This window comes from Actinia tenebrosa, unplaced genomic scaffold, assembly GCF_029948245.1.
Source record: "Actinia tenebrosa isolate PJP-AT-01 unplaced genomic scaffold, QUT_ActTen_1.0 PGA_scaffold9__36_contigs__length_13948895, whole genome shotgun sequence".
Classification (NCBI taxonomy): domain Eukaryota; kingdom Metazoa; phylum Cnidaria; class Anthozoa; order Actiniaria; family Actiniidae; genus Actinia; species Actinia tenebrosa.
This window is the reverse complement of record NW_028292586.1, coordinates 10,978,209-11,004,665: the sequence shown is the minus strand read 5'-3', so window position 1 is coordinate 11,004,665 and position 26,457 is coordinate 10,978,209. Positions and strand designations below refer to the sequence as shown.

Genomic DNA, 26,457 nt, shown 5'->3' with positions numbered 1-26,457 from the left:
GTTTTAATCACATGGTGTAAAAAACTTGTCCTCGTGGTACAACATATGCATCACGTGGTCGATTTGAAATGTACTTGCGGATAACATAACAGACGCTACGAAGGCGATTAAAAAATCACAACTAACTCGGTCTACTGGGAAGAGTAGTAAAATCGAAACTCAAAATCCAGTATTTACAGCTTATGTTTTCATGCTTATCGAAAAGTAGTTAAGGCTTATATAAAAGGAATAAAAATAATTGAATGAAGAATTAGGATCAGAAAACTATTCAGTCTTTATATGCCGTGTTCATTTGTCCATAAAAAGATAGGAAATCACCGAAATTTGGATTTTAATGAAACACATCCAAGGTAAATTTCACTAAGCTTGACATTTTATTGAATTGTCTGTACTTATCTTTCGTCTTTCAAAGCGTAAAAATATCGGCCATGCAACCCTTTGTCGAAGAATTTTTCAAGAACAAAACCAGCCCCTGGGGTGGACGGTGATGGGCTGTGTACATGTGACAAAATTCCTAAGTGGGAAAGTACTAAGTTCGAAAACAAAGACTCGTGCGAAGAAAACGATGTAGTGCATTTCCATTTAATTTGTTCACTTCATGGTTTCCCTTCTGGACATTGTCTTCATCTCAATGGAGAGAAAAAATTGAAGATTTTTTGCCCGATGGATTTTATTTTCATCTTTCAGTTTTCTCTAAATTGGGCTCCCTCTCCTATCGGGAGCTCCGCTTTTATGCAGTGCCTAAATATATATTATACATTAAGGAAGTTAATGGGTATTGTTCGCGCGCATCCTCTCTACGCATGAATTTAGTGCGCGCACGCTCATCGTGATGACGTCATTCCAATGTTTTGATGAGCAAAATCTCACAATACGGACAAAGTGTGTAAATAATTAAAAAGTCAATCTTAAACCACGTGGTCTATAACGCATGCGTATGACTACTTATTACAGTCGACTGCTCTTGTATCATAGCAACGCAAGAGACAGCGTCTCATCAAGAAGCTTATTGTTTACATCACATATCAGTTCAAACCAAAATATTAAAGATTTTCTTGCATCACTCACTCATAATGGAATATAGCTGTAATATTAGAAACGTTTTATGGAAATACAACTCGTTAATATATTTTTTGATGTAGAATGAATCACCAAATGAATACCTCGGTAAATGAACATGTATAAACGAAAAGACGCCATATTTTTTTCGTTCCCGGACCAGCATGTCCGTCCAAACCAAAATATTCTAACTCGCGTTCTAAATAAACAATATTTATTTTATTAAAAAGATTTTTAAAGACATACAAGTCGTTCAGACTTTTTTTGATGTAGAATGAATCACCAAATTGTTATCTCGGTAAATTAACGTGCCATAAATGAAGGACGCCATGCTTGTTGTTCACACCTAACGGGCATGTCCGTCTAAACCAAAATATTCTAACTCGCGTTCTAAATAAACAATATAGACAATATTTAGTTTTTTAGATTATTATTTGGAATTTATATAACTGTATTTCGAATATCAAACTTGTAAAAATTTATTCATAGTAAATATGAAGCATACCGGGTTTCGATCATCTCTTAAAGTATGACATCTTCAATGTAAAATTCCAAAATTTCAGATGATTTCAATAAAAACCTACGATTTTACAGCGATTTGAATTTTCCAATCTGGGCTTTCAAAAATGGCATTTCAATCGCGCGGCCAAAATATCACGTGATTTGGGCTTGTGACGTCACTTTGGTTGCAGTCTTCGCGTAAAGTAAATCGGACAAGCGACGATCGAGAGCCACAAACCGCATGCCTTCAAATTTGCATCTTGTTGCTTAGTAACAAGCGCGTACCCCACTTCACTGGGGTATAATCAGAACATAGTTAATAGTCCCCTCTATTAACTATGATCAAAATTACACACTTTGTCCGTAGCGATGTCGTCATGTATAGAGGAACAATAAAAAAAATCTGACGATGGAATCAAATCGAAATTACATATTTTGTGTATAATCGGAATAGAATTTCACGTAACGCGGCGGCTTCAAGTCCATGCTTACAGCACAATATCATTTTATATTTCTGATTTTTAACACAAATTTCAAATGCTATTAACTTATTTGGTTATTTTTTATTTGCGTATTTGACTTCTAGTATAATGACGATGGGATCTTCTTGCCCAAGAAAATCCTTAATAGCAATCTGTTTTTTTGTTTTTGTTTTTTGTTTTTTGTTGTTGTTGTTTTTTTTTTTTTTGGTTTTTTTTTTTTTTTTTTTTTTTTGTTTTTTTTTTTTTTTTTTTTTTTTTTTTTTTTTTTTTTTACTTACATGTGTATGATATACATAGCATAGATGTTTTTTATAAGATTTTAATAATATTAAATTAAAACTGATTTTAATGCTCTCGTGAAATGCTTTTTCAGTACATTAGTTTTTATTACTTTATATAATTCATCTAAATATGTATTTTTTAAACTTTTCTTGTTTTGAAATCTTTTAATAAACATTTTTATAATTGACCTTTATATTTTTGTAAAGCGTTGATTGGCTAAACAGAACTGACGCTAAATAAAAGATGGTTATTAAAAGTAATATAAACACCATTGAAGTAAAGGTGTTGCAGTTGACTTCGAGATGAAAGCGCCTATCGTAGTTGTTTCACGTGAATTGGCTTGTTTTAAAGCCCTGTTTTCCTTACTGATTGCCTTCGGTTGTTCTTGCAGAAAAATCCGTTTCGAGTATCTGAATCAAAGCATGAGTGTATTAAATCTAAATTCCGTATTGGCCATGAAATTTCCACACAGATAATTAAAAATTCCTGGTTTACTGATTTCTATTTTTGCTCAGTCTTGAATTACAGCAGTCAATGAATTAGAGCATGTGTAGACAATGAAAATCCACCGTAGTCCAGATGACCACGTTAAATGGTGGTACCGTCTCCAATTTGGTTACGTAAAAGAACCACTGAGGACACAACAAACCCTGGCACTGAGTAATGATACCTCCTCATATTACCCACGTTAATAACAACAGAAACATTCACCACAGCTAGTATACCAATGACAAGTTACAGTGGGTGGAATGGAATATACTTTTTTTCAAGACCTGGTTAACTGAAGAACTGACAGGAAAGCTACAGTGGAACCACGTTAATCCTTCCACCGAAATGACATTCAAAAGTGGCCGTTTTAACGAGGTGGCCGTATTAAGCGGGCTGTCAAAAATATGTTAAAAACGTGTTTTATTAATCAGTACGAAACTACTAAACAAATTAAGTGCAATAATGTCTTAGCGTGCGTCACATCCAGAATTTTCTTCGTAAATACCGTATTTACGAAGAAAATTCCGGATGTGACGCAGGCTATAATGTCTCAGCTTCGTAAATTTTTGGTGACTAACTTTATTGAACTAAGTATACACGAAGTCTACTGAAAAAGTAATTGCATTTGATCTGTGCTTCTTCAAGTGGGATTTTTTTTCAGATTTGGCGGGGATCCCAACAAGGTGACCATATTTGGAGAGTCAGCAGGGGGTTCAAGCGTGTCTCTTCTCATGTTATCTCCGCTGACCAAAGGCCTTTTCAAGAATGTCATCATGCAGTCTGGAGCAGCAACAGCTAAATGGGCTGCAGCATACTACCATGAAGCAAAGAAGGGAGCTGAGTAAGAAATAAAATACCCGTTTTTCTTTATATAAATACCCATATTAGTCCAATACCGGCCCTAGTGCTTCGATGGTCATCCGCAGGCGTCTCTCTCTCTGACTTTATTCTTTGGGCTTCCTGTGGTTAACACAATTTAAATATAATAAATGTAATGTAGTCTTTTTACTGTACGTTGCAGGACATTTAGCAAGCATGTAGGTTGTGCTGATATGAATGAGATCGTAGCGTGTTTGAAGACCAAATCTCTCAGCCAGATCATAAAAGCTTCATCCATGGTGAATGATGGTTCGTTTTCTCCTGTAATCGATGGGAACTTTCTACCAGGTGACTAATTCTGTCAACATGTACTTTTATATTAATAGTCTCTTTCACAGATCCCTGCGCCATCTTGAAACGTAGCCGTGCCATTGCATCAAAGCGAGATGAACGGTTGCAATGATAAAGACCTTTTTTAACACTGACCTTGGACAATTCTCTATCATTGCAAGCACACCGTTCGTCTCGCTTCGATGCAAAAGAACAGCTACTTTTCAAGATGGCGACGGTATCTGCGAAGGGGACTTTGATTGTAGTTATTGTCAGAACTCAATTCTACTATCCAATGACAGAAATGGCGTTGTGTTTCCGTCGGTATTCGCTCTTTCTTTCCATCAAGTGCTGTAATTTTAGATGGTACTAAGGCGATGGAAATTCGTCATACAATGCTATTCATGGCACCCTATAAGCCATTCTGATGTTAATGAAAAACTGGGACGAGTGTACATCGCAGTACATTTTGGGTCTGTTTTAGGGGACATATTTCCAAGATGGTGTCTATTCGTACCCTAAAAGTCCCAAAATGCACTGCAATGCGCACTCGACACTTTTTTCTCAACCTCGTGGTAGCTAATATGTAAATCGCACATTACACAAAAACTTCGCACATACCACATAAACGTATTTCAAATAACCATCACTCCATTAAGGGGCTCTTCTGCGAGGTTCGATCCACACTCACTACCGCTACATTCCCTATATTTACAACACACAACATTCAAATCATGTTTATTTTTACGGAGGCAGGAAAACCCCAGAACGCAGACAAAAACCTTCGTGGCAAAGGAAGAGAACAACACATCAAACAAACTCAACTCATATATGCTGTTTAGTCAAGGCTCGAACGCGTGACCCAATTCAAGGCATGAACTGCAAAGCTGCAGTGACAGACACAGCACAAGAAGCACTGATGCCACCCCTGCCACATAGCATTTATTGCATACACGCTAGCCCGAATGTTCATGTCTACTCCAAAAATACAAGCTGCACGTTGAATACAGTAAATCCCATCTGTTATTTGGTTCCATTTGACAATTGTAATGTGCACGGCTTATTTTCCTATATTCTTCGTATACAGATGCTCCAAGTGTGTTACTTGAAAAAGGACTTTTTGAAAAAGTCAATGTTATTGTTGGAGTAAATGATGATGAAGGAAGTGTGGCAACAAATGTATTGTCAGGTACGTACTGTCAAACCCTAAGTATCAATCCTCGTCACATTATCATCTTTTATCATCATCATCGTCATTGACAACATCATCATCTTTTATCATCATTATCATCATCATCATCATCATCGTCGTCGTCGTCGTCATCATCATATCATCAATGTTTGTTTTTATTTTTTGCCATTATCATCAAGTTAAAGGCTAGGTTTTATGCAATAGGTTATTTTAGATAGTGGCTGGCTTTCCAGAAAGACATCGGCGGTATGCTCTTTCTATTACTGCCTTTCTCCAAGTGCCGACGAATAGCTGATTAGATATGCATACGGGTAAAAAAGTGTGCGTCCACAGCGTGGACAGCGAGGGGATCCGGAGATAGGGGAGAGAGGAATGTATTCGTGTGTAAACTTTCTGGCCACGCTGGAGGGGATGAGATGGGGGTCGTCGCGATCTGCATTTGCTGCTCGAGATGTCAAGAGGAACTGTCACAAAGGGCCGATAGCAGGTTAGTATATGCAACGCAGTGCATCATAGGATTTCATTGTTGTATTAAATATCTGTGTTATTTATGCCGCTTAGAATAATAAGCGATTTAAAGTTTAATTGCCATCCAGCATCGCCTTCCACAAGGGGCCTTTGGCTCAATTGATTCGTTATCTAAAGTGATATATCAGCTCGCGGTGACTATTTGGTGCAAAGAGCCCATTTAAGACGTGCAGGTTCCATAATAGGTTCATAGGTTTCGTCTATCAAATTTCCAACAGTCTGATTAATATTTTTTGATTGACTGAAGTTCCCCGTGTTGGTAGCATTATTATAAAAATGGGTGCAAATGATACGGGAGGATTTGAAGAATTTACGACAAAAATCACTGTCATCAACAGGATTGCAGCCTTATCATCATCATTATTACCACTGTCATCGCTACAATCATTATCGTCATAATCACCATCATCGTCATCACCACCACCATCATCATCGCCATCATCATCATCATCATCATCTTTATAATTATCATCATCGTCATCACCATCATCGCCATCATCACTATAATCATTATCTTCAATGTGAATAGCCATCTACTGCCATAATTTACTTACAGCCTCATCGACTGGTATGAACGTGACAGACGGCATCCAAAGGGATGTCTTTACAGCAGGAATTAAAAGCAATAAACTTGAGCTCGTTCGTAACCAAACAGAGCCGCTACCTTCCGCGATGATTTACCGTTACACAGACTGGACCAACGTGAGTGACCGTTACAGAAACCGTCGTATGTTCATGGACATGATTGCTGACTCTATGTTCATTGCACCAGCAATCCAGTCAGCAAAAGCCTTTGTCAACCACAGCCGTCCAACGTACTTCTATCAGCTGCAACACAGAGCAGATTATAATATGGACGGTAAGCGTGTGCCATCTTGGTTAAGAGCTTACCATGCTGCTGATGTACCCTACGTATTCGGCTTTTATCTTAGCTTGAACGCTAATCTCCTAGCATCAAAAGATGCTAATTTTAGTCGTGACATCATAACCATGTGGACCAACTTCGCTAAATCTGGGTAAGGAAAAATACCTTTCGGTTGACATTAAAATCGTAACTTGTATCAACTATAGCTCAACCAGAAGTATACTAAACTAAAAACCTTGTGTGCTTACCATTTACCTCGCAGAAAAACCGGAAATTCAATTTGGAAAAACAGATGAAAAAAAAGAGGGGAAAATTGGATAATCGTGATGGGGAAGAACGAGTGTTCGGAACTTTTTCGGTAGTAATATCCCATACCATTTGTTTTTGCAACCGGAATTTTTGTTTTTTCCTGGTAAATGATCTCCAATAACGACCAAATATTCTGTCCTTATCTAATATATAAGGGGTTCACTGATTTCCCTTATGTCCCTTTCGTTTTGGGGAAAAAAGGTGGGATTCATTGTTTTACTTTCCACCGTTCATCTAAAAATCTTAAAGTGCCTATCACCTTTCTGACAATATTTACAGTATTGATTCTACATGGGGTAAGATGTTGAATAACCCAAAAAAATTACATAGTTTGAGAGCGGCTTCTTGTAGTTATGAAGGTTTTCCATGCCATATGCTAATGCGGTGACGTATGAGGAGGCATTTATGGTTATTTGTTGTTCCTTGTAATTCGAAACACCGGCTTTTATGTGAAAAATAGCTTGCAATAATTTCTATAAGAGCAATGGGCAAAACAATGACGTATTTCAAATTTTATTTATCTGTGCCAGTAAGGTTTTGTATATTTAAATAACTTTAAGTAAACAATCAAAATTGGCCTGAAGATGTTTTTTAAGACAAAAAAGCGTAGTCTTATTTTGCTGCTCTTTATAATCAAAAAAATCATCTTGTACTCGCTGTTATAAATTACACAATTACATACATTGTAATTTTTATCGAATGTAGGGACCCGAATAAACCAAATAGTACCCAAATACCTTGGCCTCAGTACGATTTGATCAACCAACAGTACATTGTTCTTAAACCGACCATGGCGATAGAGGCTAAACTTCGTTCTGGGTACGTGGCTTTTTGGAATGATTTTGTTCCAGACTTTTTACGTTCAATGCCCAAAGCAAAAGCGTGCGATGTTCCACTGAGTGACGCAAATAAGAAAATAGCAGGTAAGACAAAAATATTTCCTTAAATTGTAGATTATTTGTCTACTTTTGACCATTGTTCGGCAGCATTATAAACCTTTATATACAATGTTAAATTTACGATGCCTTTCATGAGGATATAGAACAGTCTCTTCCTGGCCCTGTTTACTAATAATATAGCTTGCTAAATCAGGGGCAGATCCAGGGGAGGGGTGCAGGGGGTGCGCGCCCCTCCCTGGTTCCACTTTGTGCCCCTACTTCGAAGATAACCAATACTGTTTTTCCCTTTCTAAGGGGTACACCCCTCGCTGGGTTAAATTTGTGCGCAGCACCCCTCCCTGAACAAAATCCTGGATCCGCCATCGTAAATGGAAGTGTTAAAAGTCAGAAATGATAATGGTCCTGACACACTGGACGACAAATTTTTTAGGCATTCTTATCTTTTAGTCTTTCCGTCCACCATGGAGTGGTAAATCCGATTTGACTTTTATTTATTTTTATTAATTTTTATTAATTTTTTTTTTTTTTTTTTTTTTTTTTTCCCTTTCATTTTTTCCTCTTTTTTTTTCGGTTCCGGAAATAGATTCGTATTGTTGCATTACAAACAAGAAAATTCTCTGCTGTTGGATAATTTGCATACAAACTACAAGCATTGAAATTTGTTTTAAAAGTTATAAGTATAAATGTTATTGGACTACGAGTGTGGATTTGGAGCGTTCGCGTTAATTACGTGAAATTCTATTCCAATTATGCACAATACAAGTAATTTCAATTTGATTCCATTGTCAGATTTTTTTACCTTTCCTCTAAAGTTAAGTATTACTAAGTACTTTTAAAAAAGGAAAGAGCTTTTTTAGAGCTATAACAGATTAAAGACGTTTTTATGATATTTTGCTTATCAAAACATTGTAATGACGTCATCACGATGAGCGCGCGCTCACTAAAGTCATGCGTAAAAAGGATTCGCGCGAACAATGCCCATGCACGTCTTTAAGGTGGCTGCCTACTTTTGTACGTTCGAATTGAGCCCACGATGAGCGCGCGCTCAAAAACCGCTGAAAAATCTACAAGATTTTATTGAAGAAAGTAGTATAGGGAATGGGGGTTCCAGCGCAATCTCAACACGGGCAAGACCCGTGTCAAAAATCCACCTACGGAAACAACCCACTCCAAGTGTGGTTGGGGGCAACAGCGCAAATATGTTAGTCTATATATGGAGTGCGAAGATTGTAAGAGAACTTTTAAGAAAGAAGCGGATTTGAAAAAGCATTTGAAAATGAAGACGAAGTGTATGAGCAGTTATGATTGTGGATGTGGTAAGAAGTTTGAGACTAAGGTTAAATTGTTTTGGCATTGTCAGGACTGTGAGTACGACTACGACGACTTAAAAAGTGCTTGGTATTAGGTATAAAATATTTCCTATTATATAGATGGAATCCCAAAGCAACTTCAGCACGGTGTCAATACCCGGTAACGGTGAGATTGACGTTAGACAGTTTTGGCGTCAGTCAGAAAGGAAGGTTAAAAGGACTCTCCGAAAAGGTATAGAAGAATTAGGAGCCCTGAAAGCGAGCATAATGGTAGAAGTAAGTTTGTCAAAAGACGAGGTAATGACGACAGCAATGTTGCGATCAAAGTCGTTAGTGATATTAGAATCCACGAATCTGGATAGGTCACTCAGTGAAGCCTTAGAAGCAATAATGGAGTCGCTGTCTAACTACACGAAAGAAGGATCGGGTTGGACAGTAGAGGAGGTTGAAGGAATAGAGATAAGTATAGCCAGGTACGTACCCATACGAGGGGGGAGTTACGTACCGCTACCAACGTGGGTAGAAAGGAAGAAGGCTATTGTAAACGTGAAGAATGAAGACAATCGATGCTTTATGTGGGCAATCAGGTCTGCACTGTATCCAGCAGAGAAGGATCCCTGTAGGACAAGTAAGTATCCCACAGATGATTTAGAGTGGGATGGTGTGGAATTTCCCATGCAGTTGATAGACATCCCCATATTTGAGGAAATAAACGATCTAGCAATTAACGTTTACGGAGTCAGAGAGCAGACGATAGTACCGTTAGTTCTGTCAAAAAGTAAAGGAGAGCGCGTACATTTATTCTACCACGGCGGACACTACTCATGGGTTAAACACATTAGCAGACTATTCTACAGACATACTAAGCACAAAGGTAAAAAGTACTTCTGCGACTGCTGCTTGCTGTCATTTACATCCTTAAATACCCTAAAGAAACACGATGAGATCTGCCGCGGAGTCGAAGAAGTGGCGCAACGGATCCAGATGCCCACCAACAAAGAGCTTTCATACGCAGACCATCAAAAGCAGATGCAAGTGCCTTACGTGATATATGCAGACTTCGAAGCGTTGATAACTAAGGAAGAGCAGAAACGTGGCGCCACGAATAAGGTAGGATTACACGAGATCTGCTCCTTTGGTTACATAGTAGTCAGATCAGACGGTAAAGCAAACCCTCCTGTGATTTACCGAGGTAAGAACGCAGCTAATGAGTTTCTAGAAGCATTGCGAGAAGAGGAGGGGGAGATTAGAGAACAATTAAGACGTCCAAAGAAGATGGAATTTACCAAAGAGAACCAGGAGGCTTTTAACAAGGCAAAAAAATGCCACATTTGCCAACATACGCTTCTTCAGTTTGGAAGACGAGCCAAGAAAGCGTGGGATGAAGATGGAAAGTATCTAGGAGAAGCTCATTTTAAATGCGGGAAGTATGCTAAGAAAGGTGAGAAGCCGGGAAAGCCCTCCACGCACTGCATTCATTGTCATAAAGCATTCGTTGAGGATTTCTATGTGGATAAGGTTAGAGATCACTGCCACATCACGGGTAAATACAGAGGAGCGGCTCATTGGAAATGCAATATAAACTTCAAAGTAGATCCAGAAATGGAAATACCCGTATTCTTTCACAATTTAAGGGGTTACGACAGTCACTTACTTTTACAAGGAACAGACGGCTCCGAAGTAAAGTGCATACCCAACAACAAAGAAAGGTACATGTCCGTAACTGTGGGCAAGCTGAAGTTCTTAGACTCGCAGCAGTTCATGGCGGACTCCTTAGCAAACTTGGTTAAATACAACACGGAGTTCCCCATTTCCAGTCAATACGGCGCGGAAAGGAAAGGAGTCTACCCATACGAATACATGGATTCCTGGGAGCGATTCGAAGAACCCCTACCACCCAAAGAGAGATTCTACAGCACCCTAAACGAGTCCGGTATAAAGGACGAGGAGTACCAGCATGCGTTAGACGTGTGGGAAAAGTACTCCTGTGAGAACATGGGTGACTACCACGACATCTACCTAAGGTCTGACGTAGTGCTGCTTGCAGATGTTTTCCAAAGCTTCAGAAAGATGGCTATGGAATATTACGGATTGGATCCCGCTAATTTCTACACGGCTCCTGGGCTCAGCTGGAGTGCTTTGTTAAAGAAGACAAATGCGCAGTTGGATCTCCTAACGGAGTACGACATGTATCGGTTTATGGAAGACGGTATTCGTGGCGGCGTATGCGGACCCAGCCGACGTTACGCCCGCGCAAACAACCCCTTAGTAGAGCACGACCCAGAGAAACCAACCACATACATTTACTACCTGGATGCGAATAACCTTTATGGTTGGGCAATGTCACAGTACCTACCTGTGAGAGACTTCGAATGGGATCCAGTGAAGCCGATAGACTTCTACATGCAGGTAGGAAAGGAGGAAGACAAGGGTTACGTCTTAGAAGTGGATCTGGAGTACCCAGAGCGCCTGCACGACGAACACAATGAGTTCCCCTTAGCACCAGAAGCGATAGAGATACCATTTAAGCAGCTAAGTCCGCTGCAAAAGCAAATGTGCCCTGGTTACAAACCGTACAGGAAACTAACTATGAACCTGATGGATAAGAAGAAGTATGTGGTACATTACCGCAACCTGCAGTTCTACGTGCGACACGGAATGCGCGTAGAGAAGATCCACAGAGTCCTAAAATTCACGCAGGAACCCTGGATGCGCCCCTACATTGACTTTAACACGCAAAAGCGTACCGCAGCGAAAAATGACTTCGAGAAAAACCTCTTCAAACTGATGAACAACAGCGTGTTCGGAAAGACAATGGAGAACATCCGCAAGCGCGTAAGCGTAAAAATAGTCAGCACCAAAGAGGAAGCAGAAGCATACGTGTCACAGCCAGGCTTCGTTAGATACGTAGAAATGCTGAACTTCTACGTGATTCACATGAAAAGGGCAAACCTCTTACTAAACAAGCCCGTTTACACAGGCTTTACGGTGCTGGATCTATCGAAGCTGCTTATGTACGAGTTCTACTACGATAAGCTTAAGCCAAAGTACGGAGACCGCTGTCGCCTCCTGTACACAGACACCGACTCCCTAATTCTAGAAGTGCAAACGGAAGACGTTTACAAAGACTGCCTCCCCGACATAGACGAGTACGACACCAGCGGTTACCCGAAGGAGCACTTCCTTTACTCTGCGAAGAATAAGAAGGTAATTGGGAAGATGAAAGACGAAATGTTAGGAAAACCCATAGTAGAGTACGTGGGTCTGAAACCAAAGATGTACAGCGTGCTAAAGTTAGACGGCGTAGAAAAGAAAGCTAAAGGCGTAAAAAAGTATGTGGTTAAGAAGGACATTACGCACGAGTCCTACCTCAACGTATTACGAACACGCAAGGAACAGCGGCATAAGATGAACAGCCTGCGCAGCTATGGTCATCAGATACATAACGTCACGCAGGAGAAGGTGTCACTGTCTGCATTTGACGGTAAGAGGTGGATGTGTGATGATGGTATCCATACGATAGCATTCGGACATCACACGATAAGCAGTTCTTCTTTGACGAACCCACGCGTGGGACCATCATGAAGATAATACAAGATGGGCTGACCCTTCTTAGCTATCGCACTTCGGATCTGGTAAGTTTCCAAAGACCAATTAGGATCCGTAGCTCTTTTGGATCCTCCTTCTAATTCACCCGGCTCATAGAGATATCGAACCGTGACATTACCTAATCTTTTTTCATGGGGGAAGACCGCCCTCGAACTTCTGACGAAGGACTTGTGTTCCACGTGTTTCTTTTTTATGGCATCCTTGGGTTTCATTCCCGTAGCCCTGGCCGCCTCGTTGTTCAAAGCCGCGACGACCTGGGGGAGCCTCTGATTCCATTCCCTGTTGCGTTTGGAGGGATCTTCCAGCTCTTTCCAATACTGGTATCCAAAGAGACGCTCGGCCAGGGTCTTATTGAATCTTTCAACGATGCTCTGACCCCTGTGGTACTCAGCTTCGGCTCTCCTAATCTTAGTGTCGTGGTCTTTCAGGGTCTTAGTAACCACGCCCATGAACTCCGTTCCCGCATCCACTTGCAGCAGCTTAGGCCATTTCAAAACGCGCTTATAAATCCTACCTAGGGCTTCTGCGACTTCCCCAGAATCCTTGCTGGTTATGGGTTCGGCGTCCTTGTATCTGCTTGCGATATCAACTACGGTCAAAGCGTACCTATAGGTCTTTTTTCTCACCTTATCGTGCGGTAAGAAAAGCAAATCCGCCTGATGAACTTCATTGGGGGTATTTACGGTGAAGCTGGGCCTGGGAATGTACTTAGGCACGGGAAGATAAACCTGCCAGAGGGTTTGTTTTCTTAGCCAGTTCTTAGCCGTTTCTTCTGATACCCTGGCCGCGGTCGCGAGTTTCTTGATAGCTGACGCTCCTTTCCAATAGCCTTCAGGCCCATAGTAAATCCTTTTAAGTTTGTCCTCTACGCGGCCCATTATATGAATTCCAAAACAAGATCGATCTTACGTCCGTTAAAATCCACCGTCTTTCCGTCCACTTTAATGGTGATGTTTATGCTTTCTACCAAATTGGATAAGTCATAGCTTAAAGAAATGGGGGTGTATTCTACCAGGTCAAATGGATTACCTTTGGGCAGAAACTTAGACATAAGAGAAGACTTTTCTCCATTGTTGTAACTATGGACCAAGTCGCAATAGACTTCGTAAGAGGATGCGACTTTCCATTTCACGGGTATGGCTGTGTCGGTAATTGTTTTGCCCGAGGCACATAATAAAGATCCCAATGAGTCAGACTTTCCAAAAGTTACTGAATAGTTTGGCATATTATGTTTGAGGGTCATTTCGTGCGGTAATCCCGTGGTGAGAGTATAACCGTGTTTTGCTAATTCCTTAGCAAGGGTGATTGGTGTGTAATGTCCATCGGGCAGCAATACGCCTTGATAATTGCCGCCGCCTTTATGCTCAGTGATCAAGGCATTGACTAAATTATACCAAGAATTGTACAAAGAGCAACTAACCAGCCGAACCTTATGGGCTTTGATGGGGGGATTCAGATAAGTGGTAAAGTTATTCTTGTCGCTTTCCAAAAAGACGATCATATATTTCAGGAAACACAGTTTCCTTCGTTAGAGCAGATACGCCAAAGCTACGCCTCCGGCCAGCCCTGCGACTCCTACGAAGACCAACTCATTGTCTTTTTGTTTCTTAGAAGGCTGATAGTAATTCTTAAACTGAGGCTTTCTCAACCCCGCCGATGCCGCGGGGTGTGCTTGCGCATAGAGCTTAAAGGCGTAGTCTGTATTTTCAAAGTTCTTATCCGCCTGCATCTTGTCTTGGTAGTTCTTATCCAACCAATCCCTGTAAGCTTGTCTTTTTTCATTCCAAGCTGCCACGTCCCGCTGATATTTCTCCAGCGCTAAGTCGTGTCTCTTCCTTTCGGCGGCACCGCTTTTGTCGCCTCTGACTAATCTATCCAAATACTGACCACCATAATTAGCTCCAGTGAATGCTAAAGCTGCAATAACTCCACCTACGACCACGCTAGCCATATATATTACACCGTAGGGAGGTACTTTTCCTTCCGTAGGTAATCCTTTACCATGATAGCCCCGCCCACGGCAGCGGTCATTTTAGCAAAATTAGCGAAGCTCTTGCTTGGGTCTTCAGTAAAGTCTTCTTTGAGCACTTTCTTACCTACCCAACCAATACCCGCAACGATGGAAGTAATGATGGCTGCTTCTTCAACAGTTTTCAACAACGCGGTCGACATTATATTACAAAGCGAGAAGGAAAATCTAGGTCGCCACGGGTGATAAATCTACTCCATTTCAGGGATCTTACTTTTTCTAACAGCCGGTTCCACAGGTGCGCGATACGTTGGTGGTTCTACCTTTTTCGTTGCCCGCCATTGTAAGTAAAGGCTGCCTGCTGCTATAGCAACTCCTAACGCGCCAATGACGTACCCAGGATTAATAAAGGATTCTTCTTCCTCCACCTTTTCTTCTTTTTTGGCTTTATTCTTCCTGTTCATCTCCGCGAGCTTCTTTCCGGCAGCGACTCTGCCCGGAGATTTAGCCTTGGTAATCTTGGTATCTTCTACGGGAGACTTTTCTGGTTGTTCTTCGGTGCCACTCATCTTATATTAAGGGACTTGAAGGACTTGACAAGTTACTTGATGACGACTTGACAATGACTTGACAACGACTTGACTAAGTACTTGAGGTGACTTGACAACGACTTGACTAAGTACTTGAGGTGACTTGACAACGACTTGACTAAGTACTTGAGGTGACTTGACAACGACTTGACTAAGTACTTGAGGCGACTTGATCAGGTACCTCAGCAAGTGCTGCCTGGAAGACCTTTTCGACTTCTCTGTCCTTCTTGAAGTCCTTCCAAGATGTTCCAAAGGAACCTAGTACCTCCTTCAAGTCGACGTGCTGAGCTACGTGAAGTGCCGCAGAGGCGACTGCCATTAACTTACCGCACTTCAAAGACAACCACCCACAGGTTATCTTAAGTTCTTGGGCGATGACATAGTCCTCGCTTATGTCCTTCCGCAGTTGCTCCACGTCGTCTATGGGCAGCGCAAGTCCAAGCAATTTAGTTGCAAGTCGGATAGCGGAGTCTGCTACGGCGTCCGTGGTCTTACTTGCGAGGGCAGCCTCGTACCTCTTATGGAACTTCTTAACCTCCTCTTCTGACAACTTATTAACCTGCTCATGGGTAAGTTCCTTACCTATCATTTCTTTACACTTCCCAGAAGACACAAGGACGTTAAGTTGTTCCTTGAGGTTACTTTCATCTAACTGTGTGGGGACTTCATCTATGAGCTGCTCAATGTCCATATATGTTAACGTCATACGGAAACCTCAAAGAGAAGATCATCTTGGAATGTTGGTGCGTTTTTAAATGCCGCATGTATTCGTGCAGCTGTTCCTTGCTTATCTCACCGCCGTAGTCGCTTAAAATGGTTTCCAGGTCAGACTTGCTCGGAGTATAAAATACTACGAGAGAGCCTATGTTTTCCCTAAAGGGCTTAGAGACGCTGGTAAGCTGCTGGGAAAGCAACCAAACGCTAATGTTGTCATGTCTGCCGCTAAAGGCGAGCTTCACTAATTCGGAGGTGCGCCTTTTTACGTCGTCCGCACAGGCAATGTCATCCAATATGAGGAGCGTCTGTGTATCTTTAGGGAATTGCTTGTGCCAGAACTTCAAATGACCGGATAACTCATTAGGGTCTAAGATGTCCACAAAGAAGTCGTCATCGTTCGCGCCTATACCAGTCCAGGTGCGGTTGTTCACGTAGGTGGGGCATAATAGCACGATGTAGTCGAAGCGGTATCTAAAGGGTCCTAATAGCTGCTCCACGACGAACTGGGTCTTTCCGCAGCCGGTGGGTCCTACTATCAGAGCATTGCAAGGTATGTGATCTGGGTTCATATATAGATGGAACCAGTGGAAGCAATGCAAAAAATCATAGCCGACGCAAAAGATAAAAAAGACACCATAGATCTGCAAAGAGAGGAAATAAATCGGTTAAAAGAGCGCGTACAGGAATTGTACGACGAAATGTGTAGTCTGAAGCGCACAGAAAGGCTTGCTGCACTCTGGACGATGATAGGCTGGACTAGGGATTCCCTTAAGGATTTCATGCGATACCCTCTGTGATTATATATATATGGACTGCATTACATCTGAATTAGCCGCTGACTGTATTACGCCTAAAGTACCTACTGAACCATCCGATGACTGCATAGTCGCTACCCCTCCAACGCCAAAGCCTCGTAAGAAACACAGCTGCCGTCACTGTAATAAGGTATTCTCTGAAGGAGATTTCGTTGGACATTGGTGTCCTGCGGATACTAAAGCACAAAGGACTTTAGAAGATGCTCGATGAAAAGGTCGTAAAGAAGGTCTTACTGATTTCCACCAAAGGAATTAGCATAGACCTCATTTTTTATTGTTATTTTGTTAAATGCTGCAAAGATGACATTGAAGGATAGTCTATTTTTTATTGTTATTTTGTTAAATGCTGCAAAGATGACATTGAAGGATAGTCTATTTTTTATTGTTATTTTGTTAAATGCTGCAAAGATGACATTGAAGGATAGTCTATTTTTTATCGTTATTTTGTTAAATGCTGCACAGATGATGTCAAAGAATGGTCTATATCTTTCATCGTTAAGTTCCTACAAAGAATGAAATCTACATTCGTCTCTTACCGTATTTTAACAATTTAACAATAAAAAATAAGATCTACGTAATTGTCTCTTGCTGACATTTAACAATTTAACAATAAAAAATGAGGTATATATAATGAAGTGCATGCAATGCGATAGAGCCTTTAGTAGCAAGCAGCGACTGCAATACCACCTTTCCAAGAAAGTCTGTCAAAAGACCATCAGCACTGTTTGTGGCGACTGCGGTAAGGAATTGTCCACCGTACAGGCCCTACGATATCACCGCGAGCATAGAGTCTGCCTTAAAGACCATTGCCACCGATGCGATGAACCCCTCTTTGAAGAGAACTGGCATAAATACCGCTGCCGACGTTACCACCTCGAAGAAGTCGTCTGTGAAACCCACGGCGATTTAGCAGAGCGATGTTGCCCCCTTGAAACCAGCCGGGCTTTAGTGCTGCGTAAAAAAGAAATAGACCAAGATTTCGTATGCTTTGACGACTACGAAGGAGTAAGATGGGAGAACCGAGAACACTGGGACGGCATCTGCGACAAATGTGGTTGTCAACGCAGCGGTCAACATATTTGGTGTTGCCTGTACGAAGGTCCCAAGCCTTTAGACCATTACCTTGCAATACGAAAAGAATGGTCTAATATATGATGTTACCTTACGTCGCAGCGTTCGCAGGAGGAGCCTTGATTACGATATCGATCGATTTCATGTCGGAAAAAATGAGGTCCGACGTAGCAGACCAATACCTAGAAGCCCATGAGGACGACTAATCACACAATGGATTAGCCTCCGCCTTTCTTTCAACGTCGAACTTCCATCGACCGTTGACTTTACCATAGCTACGTATGTGAGTGTACTCTTCGCCTTGCAGTACGTACCGTACGCAGTCAGGAGCCCATAAACTGTACTCTTGGCTGCCGTCTAAGAGGACCAACCTTAAACGGTTAATGTCCTCGAAGACGACGTAATTTTTTATTTTGTATGAAATGCCTTGTATTAATTCGCGCCAGTGAGTTTGTTCAACTATCATTATATTTATGAAATATCTTTCGGTGCGTTTGTAGCGTCTCCTGTGACTTGAAAGCCTTAACACAGCCAGGACAAGGTATGCGAATGCCGTCGACGTAACGGTCGATTTCCCTGCAGATCAGATCGTAATCGTTGCAAACCATCGCAAGATAACCATTCATTTCATATTGCGTCAATACCGCTTTTTGTTTGTCGGACAATACGCCGTTACCCTTTGGCGTCTTCAGTTCCAGACATAACCCATTGTATTTTTTATGTGCATTAAGAACTAAGATGTCGGGTTGACCTGCCTGGTAGCCCTTTTGCCAGCACGTTATCCTTTTACTGGTGGTATCTTGCAATTCCCCGAGTCCAGGTGCTAATAACAGCGTAGGGTGAAACCGACGCATGTAATCTACGACTTTCTTGTGCAGGTCGAACTCGTTCTCGATCTTGAAGACTAACTTGTTTGGACCATCCAGAGAGTACTTTCCTGTCTTCCTTAACGTTGGTAGGACATCCTCGAAGACCCAATCTTGAAATGCCTCTGCTGTCGGTAGCTTGGAGCTAAATATTAACTGATACAAACCAGATTCCGTCACGTACAGGGATTGTGGGTGTGAACCAGAAGGGAGGCGATTCACCTCTATTCTAAATTCACTAAGCCTCTTCTTATGCTTATCCCGCACGTGGACTTTAATAGCATCTTTGGTGTCTGCGTAACCTAATGCCTTTGCTACCTCTTTCGCCTTAAAGTACAGCTTGTCGCTTTGCACTAGGCATTGCAGTTTAGTTTCGTCGTTTTCGAATACGCGGAGCATATCATACGTAAGGGATATTTTTATCCTCAGTCATCCTAGTACGCAACGCTCTTTAGCTGATTCATTTCCACGCTTAGCTGCGCGTCTGAGACTACGAAAATGTATGCATTTATCTTAGTAGTGTCGCTGGCGTCTTTGGTGCGCTTGATCTCCAACGTAATGCCGTCCTGGGTATTTACCAGGCGTAAACCCTGTCCATGTAGGTCTTCGTCGTTCGTCGTGCGCATGTCGATCCACAGCGCATACTTATCCTTAAAGAAGTCCTTTGGGTCAATTTGGTCGCCAAACTTACGCGCGACTTCCCGGTACATGTCCTCGGGCTTTATCCCTTGTGAGTAAACCTTATTAGGCACTCCGTTAATGCTAACGCCTACGTTAGTGATGTTAGGATTAAAGAACGCCTCAGAGTCACGCAATCCTGCCGTGTATGTCTTTGCAAACAGCAACATTATCCCTGTGAGGCTGCGCCTGGGAAGGTTAATGCTTTGGTTGATGACCTCTTCGACGTTGTTCGTGAAGCTGAACGTCTTGTACATCACGACGTGATCGTAAAGGAAAGCCTTCCCGGCGCTGTATTCCATGCCAGCGCTACGAGCCAGCTCTTCGCTGTATACCGTTTCGTACTGCAGCTCCAAGTTCTTGATGAAATAAGGATCCACGGCTGATGAACTTACATCTTTTCCTTGCAGGATGTTCGTAGTGTCTGCTAGGGTCACTTCGAACTGCAGTTCGCTTAGCTGCCTTGGGTAGTATGCACCGTGGTTCGTGATAACTTCGAAATCTAATGGAATAACATATTTAGTACCATAAGCCGTCTTTATTTCGTCTTCTCCTGAGGCGCCAGAGGTTGCGCTTCTTACCTTGCGTATGGCATCACTGGCGATTCCCTGCTCTATCCTTTGCGCGCGGTCAAATGCAGTCAACCATAAGTCTTTGTACGTGGTATACAAATCATACCTGTTTAAATCCAGCAAGGATTCCCCGGCGAACTTTACGCGTATTTTGGAAACGAGGTTTCTACCCACGTTATTGACGACGTAACGCACGTCTGCGGTATCTGGCTGTATTGCTAGGTCAAACCTTAGCGCTAGGGTGCCAGGAACCAACACTAGGTTATCCGTTAGGCGGGGCACGCCTACGTACAGCGTTTCCCCTGGCTTTGCGCTAGAAGGCGTAAAGGTGACCCGGTGAAAGGTGCGTTCTGCCTTTAGTCCACCAACCTGCTTAGGTAATACGTTGGGGTTTAACTTTGAGCTTATCATATATAATGGAAGTAGAAGGAACGGATTTCGATCCCACCACTGAAGAAGGTCAAGTCGACATTAACGACGAAGAATACGACGCATGGACTAAAGGCGCGGAAACCGACCCCCTAATCTACGACATGGCTCTAGAAAACACGTACGGTAGTAGGTGGAAAAGCTTCAAGACAGCCTTGAATCGCATGTGGCACGAAAAGAACCCCGGTGAGTCCCCTCCTGAGTACATAGAACTTCGAAACATGGGTGAGCAGGGAGCAACCGCGCGGGAAACCGTAGAGTGGGCAACGCAAGAGCTAACGCAGCGCTATTCCCGCTTCGAGGCTAACGACGTAAGGCTCACAGAACGCGGAAACAAAGTCCTCATAAGCGTTCAAGACATGAGATATCCCGACAAAAACCGTTGGACCAAACCACAAGTCCTCTTTGACGAAAATGGCTCGGTCAAGGTTAACGTGGCAAGATTAAGAGGCTTTCAACTAGCTACCAGAAGTGCGTTAGAAAGGTTGGGAGCCCTGAATGAAAGGGTCGCACTAGAAAAACACGCCGAGGAACTACAAAAAACGTTGAAGGAAAAGGAAGCAAATTACGAAAAACAAATACGGCAGCTAACCGATGCTCAAAAGAAAGAAATCAAGGGCAAGAACGAAGTCATACTGCAATTCAAGCGAGAAGCTGAAACGGCTTTAGACGAAAGAGACCAAGTCCGACACGCCTTCGATCTTGCTCTAAAAGACCTGGATATGAGCAAGGAAGAAGCTAAAAACTTGCATATCACCATAACCGGCTCTTTAGAGGAACGGCGGCAGTTGGTTGCCGAAATCGACACTAAAGAGGAGCAAATCCGGCAAAGAGATCAGGCCATCGAAGACCTGGAGGGGCAAATAGAGCGGCAGCAGGAAATAATCAACGACCAGACTCGTCCCGAAGAGGAAAGGGAGGCAGCTCAAAGGGAATCAGAAACCCTTCAGGTACACCTTGCGGAATTACAGGCGCAAAAGGAAAACCTGGAAAAGGAGCTGGGGCTTACCACCAAGGAAAAGGTAAAAAGAGCCCTTTTGAAGTATGGCGTTCCGCTGGCGTTTGCGGTCGCTATTTCAAGCGTAGTAGGAGTTATCCTTAACGCGCTTAAGGCTACGGGCGCGGGCGTAAAGAAATTAGGTAAGGGACTGACGGACTTGGGAAAAAAGATGGCAGCCGGTCTTCCTGGGCTGCTGGGTTCGGTTGTTTCCTTGGCACTTAGGGCTGGCGGAGAACTGCTAAAGTTTGTGGGGAATAACATTTGGATCCTCGTAGTAGCTATTGGAGTGGTACTCCTGAAGAAGATGAAGAGTTAATCTTATCCTTGTGTATTACATCGGGCTTATCGTCGTCGGGCGTCCGAGGCATCCTCGACTTGGGGTAAGTAAAGATAGTATTCGCACCGCCTTGATAATGCGGAACTAGCGGCAGCACGCTCATGGTGCTAATGGGCTTATGATTCCAAATAGCATTCGTTGGAGGATCTTTTGACGGGGTGGCATTTATTTGAACGCGACCCAGCTCGCCGGCGTTAGCACCCCCTGACGGCATCTTATCACTAGGGCGAATCTGTAACTTCGCATATTGACAATTAGCTATCATGTGAAAAGTTACTGGCGTTAAGTCTTCTGCGGAAACTCTGTTAGCTTCAAATGTGAAGTGGGTTGAGTTCCTATCGTTATCTTTTTTTCTGTAAGGCTGTAATGGTTGATTACTCTCATCAACGATCCTAAACCCAACATTACATGACCACCCCGTTGAAATGCTAATAGTACACATGATTAATCCCAGGCCTCCAACCTTTACCCACAGCCCGGTATCAAACCATTTATCATTCACGTAGTCCTCCTCCCCAAAGTAATAAAGGAACCAATCTTCCTTCGCATGTGGATTCATATATTTAAAGACTAAGCACCGTAAGAGTGCTGATGCTCTTGTGATTATAAGCGTAATCTCTTTGATCCTCCATGCTATTTACCGCGACATTTCCCGTATCATCTACTCTTATCTGCAGCTTTACCTTTCCGTGGCAATCGGTAACCATGTGGAAAGTCCAAACGGAATGATTTTCGGCACTATTCGTTGGCGGCTCTACGGAGAAATGTACAGGCTCCCTGTTGTTTGTCTTATTTCTCATAGGCTGCAGTACGCCATTCTCATCCAGGAACCTAAAGCCGACGTTGGCGTGACTGCTCGTGCCAATGCAAATACTACAAAGGATTAACTTCTTTCCCGAGTAGTTCAAATTCACGGACATGCCCGTGACATCAACCCAAGATGCTTGGGTGTATTTTTTCTCGCCTGTGTAAGTCGTATAAACGCAATCTACTCCAGCTACGTAGGGGTTATTCATCGCCATATATAATAGCTCAGACCAACACCCGCGACTGCTAGGCCGGCTTTTAGTAAGTTATGGTCATATTCCTCGGGTATCGTAGGCAGGACCTTCTTTGATGGTTTCTTAACTACGGGTAGCTTCGTTTCGTGTGACTTTTTTGGCTTCTCTACGAAGTGAGGAATGCCCTTGGTCACGTCAGAGTTCACGTCGTTCACCCCAAACTTCATATCCTTAGTAGCTCGCTGAAGTTTGTTGTTATAACCCACAACGGAATTAGTGTTGATGACCAAATTACTTGGCATTAACCAACAACCAGGCGACAAAGCGTAATCCAGCCGCACTTTGGATTGCTGCACCGCTAATTGATATCTCTGCACCGATTTAGATATGTCATTTTCTATTATTGCGGACTCAAACAGGGTTAGGAATTCCTGTTGCGTTTCCTGTGAAGCGCCTTGGGATCCAACAATGGGGCTGCGGGTATTTACCTGCGCTCCCAGGATGCAATACACGAATGCCTCTATGCTGCGGTTAATCCTAGCGAAATTCCTTAAACCTTTTCCTTTCATTAACACAAACGGATCCCAAGTGCTAGGAAAAATCATTTGAATCCTATCAATTAGCGTGTTATTATCCTTGCGACCGCCCATATCGTAAAACTCTAATTCCTTCCCGGGGTATTCTTGGTGATCCATGTCTGCCGGACGCGCAGCATTAATACCCCAAACGTAAACAATGCCCAACCCATGCGTCTTACCCTCCTTATAACGAAAGTCTCTTTGCTGTGGCTTAAACTCGTTAATTAACCTTTCTAGGGCAGCGGAGTCGTAGCGGTTATTCATCGAATTAAACACCTCATCTCCTGGTAGGGGTACGTTAAGCTCCTTCAACAACCTCCTCACCGTAAAGGCGACGTGAAACCGCATAAATGAAATATGAAACATGTCCGCGGCAACACCACAACCTTTAGTGGCAGCCCAAATAGCAAAGTTTAACTGCTGCGGCCAATACCGCATGTTGGGTCCTGCTAACCATTCCCTGGCCTCTTTACCCGACGTATGCTTCAACATCGTCTCTTTAAAGATATCCCTTACTACTACGTCAAATGATTGCTGACCCACTGGAATCTTCAAATGCGTTACCAATTTATCGAAGTCGTTTATACCACCTTGGGCGTCGTAAAATGGGTAATCTTCCTTGGCCATTAATAGATTCCTTGGAAAATTGGGTGGTACTTCTTTATGCTCGGGTTTTGGTGGCCTTTCTTTACGAACGGGCTTTGGTGCCTTCAAGTCCGCATTACTGTACATTCTTTCGCCGTTGAAGTAAATCCCATCGGGTCTTCTTTCGAACTTACTGGCGTCTGCGTGTGGAAACATCTTCCTAAACGCTCTCCAGTTGGCATAATCCCGGTTGTCGTGATGTGGCTGCTCCTCAATATCATTCCCAAAAGCGTCGTACATTAGTATATATAATGGATGTCATACCATCAGCACCTCCACTTTATCCTGAACTTCCTAAGGAACCTAACGAATTAAACGCCGAAAACTTTCGTCTGAATAAAGCGAACTTAATCCTGGCTTACTTGGAAGGGCAGACAAAACACTATGAAAAAGTTAGAAAAAAGTACGTCAGAGCCCGGAGTACGCTACATAAGATTTCGATAACTTCAGGGTCCATATCTGTTGTGTTAACGGGCTCCGGCGTTGCTACTTCGCTTACTGGACCCGGAATAGTCGTTGGCGTTCCTTTGGCCAGCGTTGGGGCAGCCTGTGGTATTATTTCAGCCGTTGCTACGGGCATTATGAAACAGTTGTCAAGCAAAATATCCAAGCATGACACGACAATAGCTCTGTCAAGGGCTAAAGTAAATACAATTACTGACCTTGTCTCAAAGGCTTTGCGTGACAGAAAGATAGACGACGTAGAATTCTCGCTTATCTTAGCCGAAGAGGAAAAGTACGAGAAATTAAAGACGGACATAAGGAATAAAAAAACAGTCGTAAGAGATCTTTCCGAGGAATCTCGCAAAAAGATCTACCAGGAGGCAAAAGAAGAGCTTCAAAGAAAGCTTGCTCAGTAAACATCTGCTTTGAAAAAAGCAAGACAGGATTCTATTTGCATATTGAACGCCGGCTGTCTGGTTCATATGCAAATTAATTTCACAAATCTATTTCACAAATGTGAAACGTTTTCACAATTGTGAAAGAAAATTGTGAAGGTTTTGATTGGCTGAAAACATATGACGTAATCGTTCACTATCTTCTTGGAATCCATCCTAACAGGGGGTGGTTGGGGTCTATCTTGTAAAATATTTCGTAAATTACGTCAGGGTAATAAGGAATATCCTTATCCAGCCGACAAAACATCCACTCGGCTTTTGTCATATCAGAAACCTCGGGAATAGACTTACCGGTAATTTCAGACAAAAGATAGGGAATAGCTTTGTAATATTTCCCTAGTTTTAATTTTTTCAATGTCTTCCGTAGACTTTGTGGGGCTGGCTCTTCTAAATGGTCTATGATTTTCTTCTTTACTTCGTTGTCTAAATATACCGGTCGATAACCTTGGATATGACTCATCCAGTCCCTAAAGTATTTTATTCTTTTGTATGGCGTCTTCTTACGACCTCCGTTGGAATAATATTGTTCCCTGGTAGCACAAGGCACGGCATTACGAATATTTTTACCGCACTCGTAACACTGTGCTGACGTGTCATCTTCTATTTGCATTTTCTTACCACAACAAATATACTTATTTGGTTTAGTAGGTACAAACTTGGGTTTCAAGCACTTTACACAGAAATCATAAACAAACTCTTTACAATCTTCGCACTCCATATATAGACTAACATATTTGCGCTGTTGCCCTCAACCACACTTGGAGTGGGTTGTTTCCGTAGGTGGATTTTTGACACGGGTCTTGCCCGTGTTGAGATTGCGCTGGAACCCCCATTCCCTATACTACTAAGAACCATACGCGTTTTGAGCTTCAACAGGGCAAAACCCTCAAATTTTGCACGGGACTCTCTATTTTTTAATAAATCATTCGAAAAAACTCCTAAAAATCTAGGTTATATCAACATTTTAGAAAAAGTTTAAATCAGTAACACACGAAAAAATAGATTTTTGTAGGGATTTTTGTTCGACTTTATGAGATTTTTTAAGAGCACCGAAATTACAAAATATGACAAATCAATGTATTTTTTTGTATTTTTGTCAAAAATATCCATGTATTATTGTAGAATGATTGATTACCCTTCATTCGTGCAATCATAGAGTCTGCAAATAACTATTATTTAATTTTTTTCTAATCACTTCCGGTGGCGCAATTTTTACTCCAAAAGCTCGTGCGTAGGCTTCCATTAAATGCTGATTATCTCAAAAAGGAGCTCGGGACACCCTATTTTTCTTTCCAGATTTGGAATCAGCATCAAATTTCAATTCGGAAAATCGAAGTTTTAAAAAAAGTTTAAATCAATTTCCAAAAGTAGGCAGTCACCTTAAGTCAGTCTTCCAATCTAGAACGTAGAAAAATATATATCAGGAAGACCTTGTTAATATTAGCTGTTTCTTTATCTTTACCTTTCTAGATATTCTTGTGGTCAACGCTGTTCTCTTTGCAACACTTTTCGTAATCGAAAGTATCAACTAGCACATGGTCATTAACAGGAGTACTTCATTAATTTGTAATTCATGAGCGAAAACGTTTATTAAAGACGAAAAGAGACTTTTTTAA

At 42.2% G+C, this 26,457-nt stretch overlaps 2 protein-coding genes across 2 annotated transcripts in view; one reads left to right on the top strand and one right to left on the bottom strand.

Moving 5' to 3' along the window:
• LOC116297944 (cholinesterase) overlaps positions 1–26,457 on the top strand; it is a 31,750-nt gene extending 5,293 nt beyond the window's left edge. The window contains exons 2-7 of the mRNA XM_031706268.2: positions 3,475–3,654; positions 3,835–3,980; positions 5,050–5,151; positions 6,239–6,698; positions 7,562–7,779; positions 26,312–26,457. Of these exons, the coding sequence (XP_031562128.2) occupies positions 3,475–3,654; positions 3,835–3,980; positions 5,050–5,151; positions 6,239–6,698; positions 7,562–7,779; positions 26,312–26,373 (1,168 nt within the window). The 3' untranslated portion in view covers positions 26,374–26,457. The remainder of the gene's footprint in view (positions 1–3,474; positions 3,655–3,834; positions 3,981–5,049; positions 5,152–6,238; positions 6,699–7,561; positions 7,780–26,311) is intronic.
• On the bottom strand, positions 15,859–16,903 carry LOC148904823 (uncharacterized). Its single transcript, XM_089025246.1, has 2 exons — positions 16,814–16,903; positions 15,859–16,591 (listed from the first exon to the last, which is right to left on the bottom strand). Exons 1-2 carry the CDS (start codon positions 16,832–16,834, stop codon positions 15,914–15,916), a joined length of 699 nt encoding a protein of 232 aa, XP_088881372.1. The 5' UTR covers positions 16,835–16,903; the 3' UTR covers positions 15,859–15,913.

Coding starts and splice junctions, on each gene's coding strand:
- LOC148904823 (XM_089025246.1), bottom strand. CDS start 16,834: ATGCAGTCATCGGATGGTTCA. Junction 16,592..16,813: donor TGCAGTCATCGGATGGTTCA/GTAGGTACTTTA, acceptor CTCTCTTTGCAG/ATCTATGGTGTCTTTTTTAT.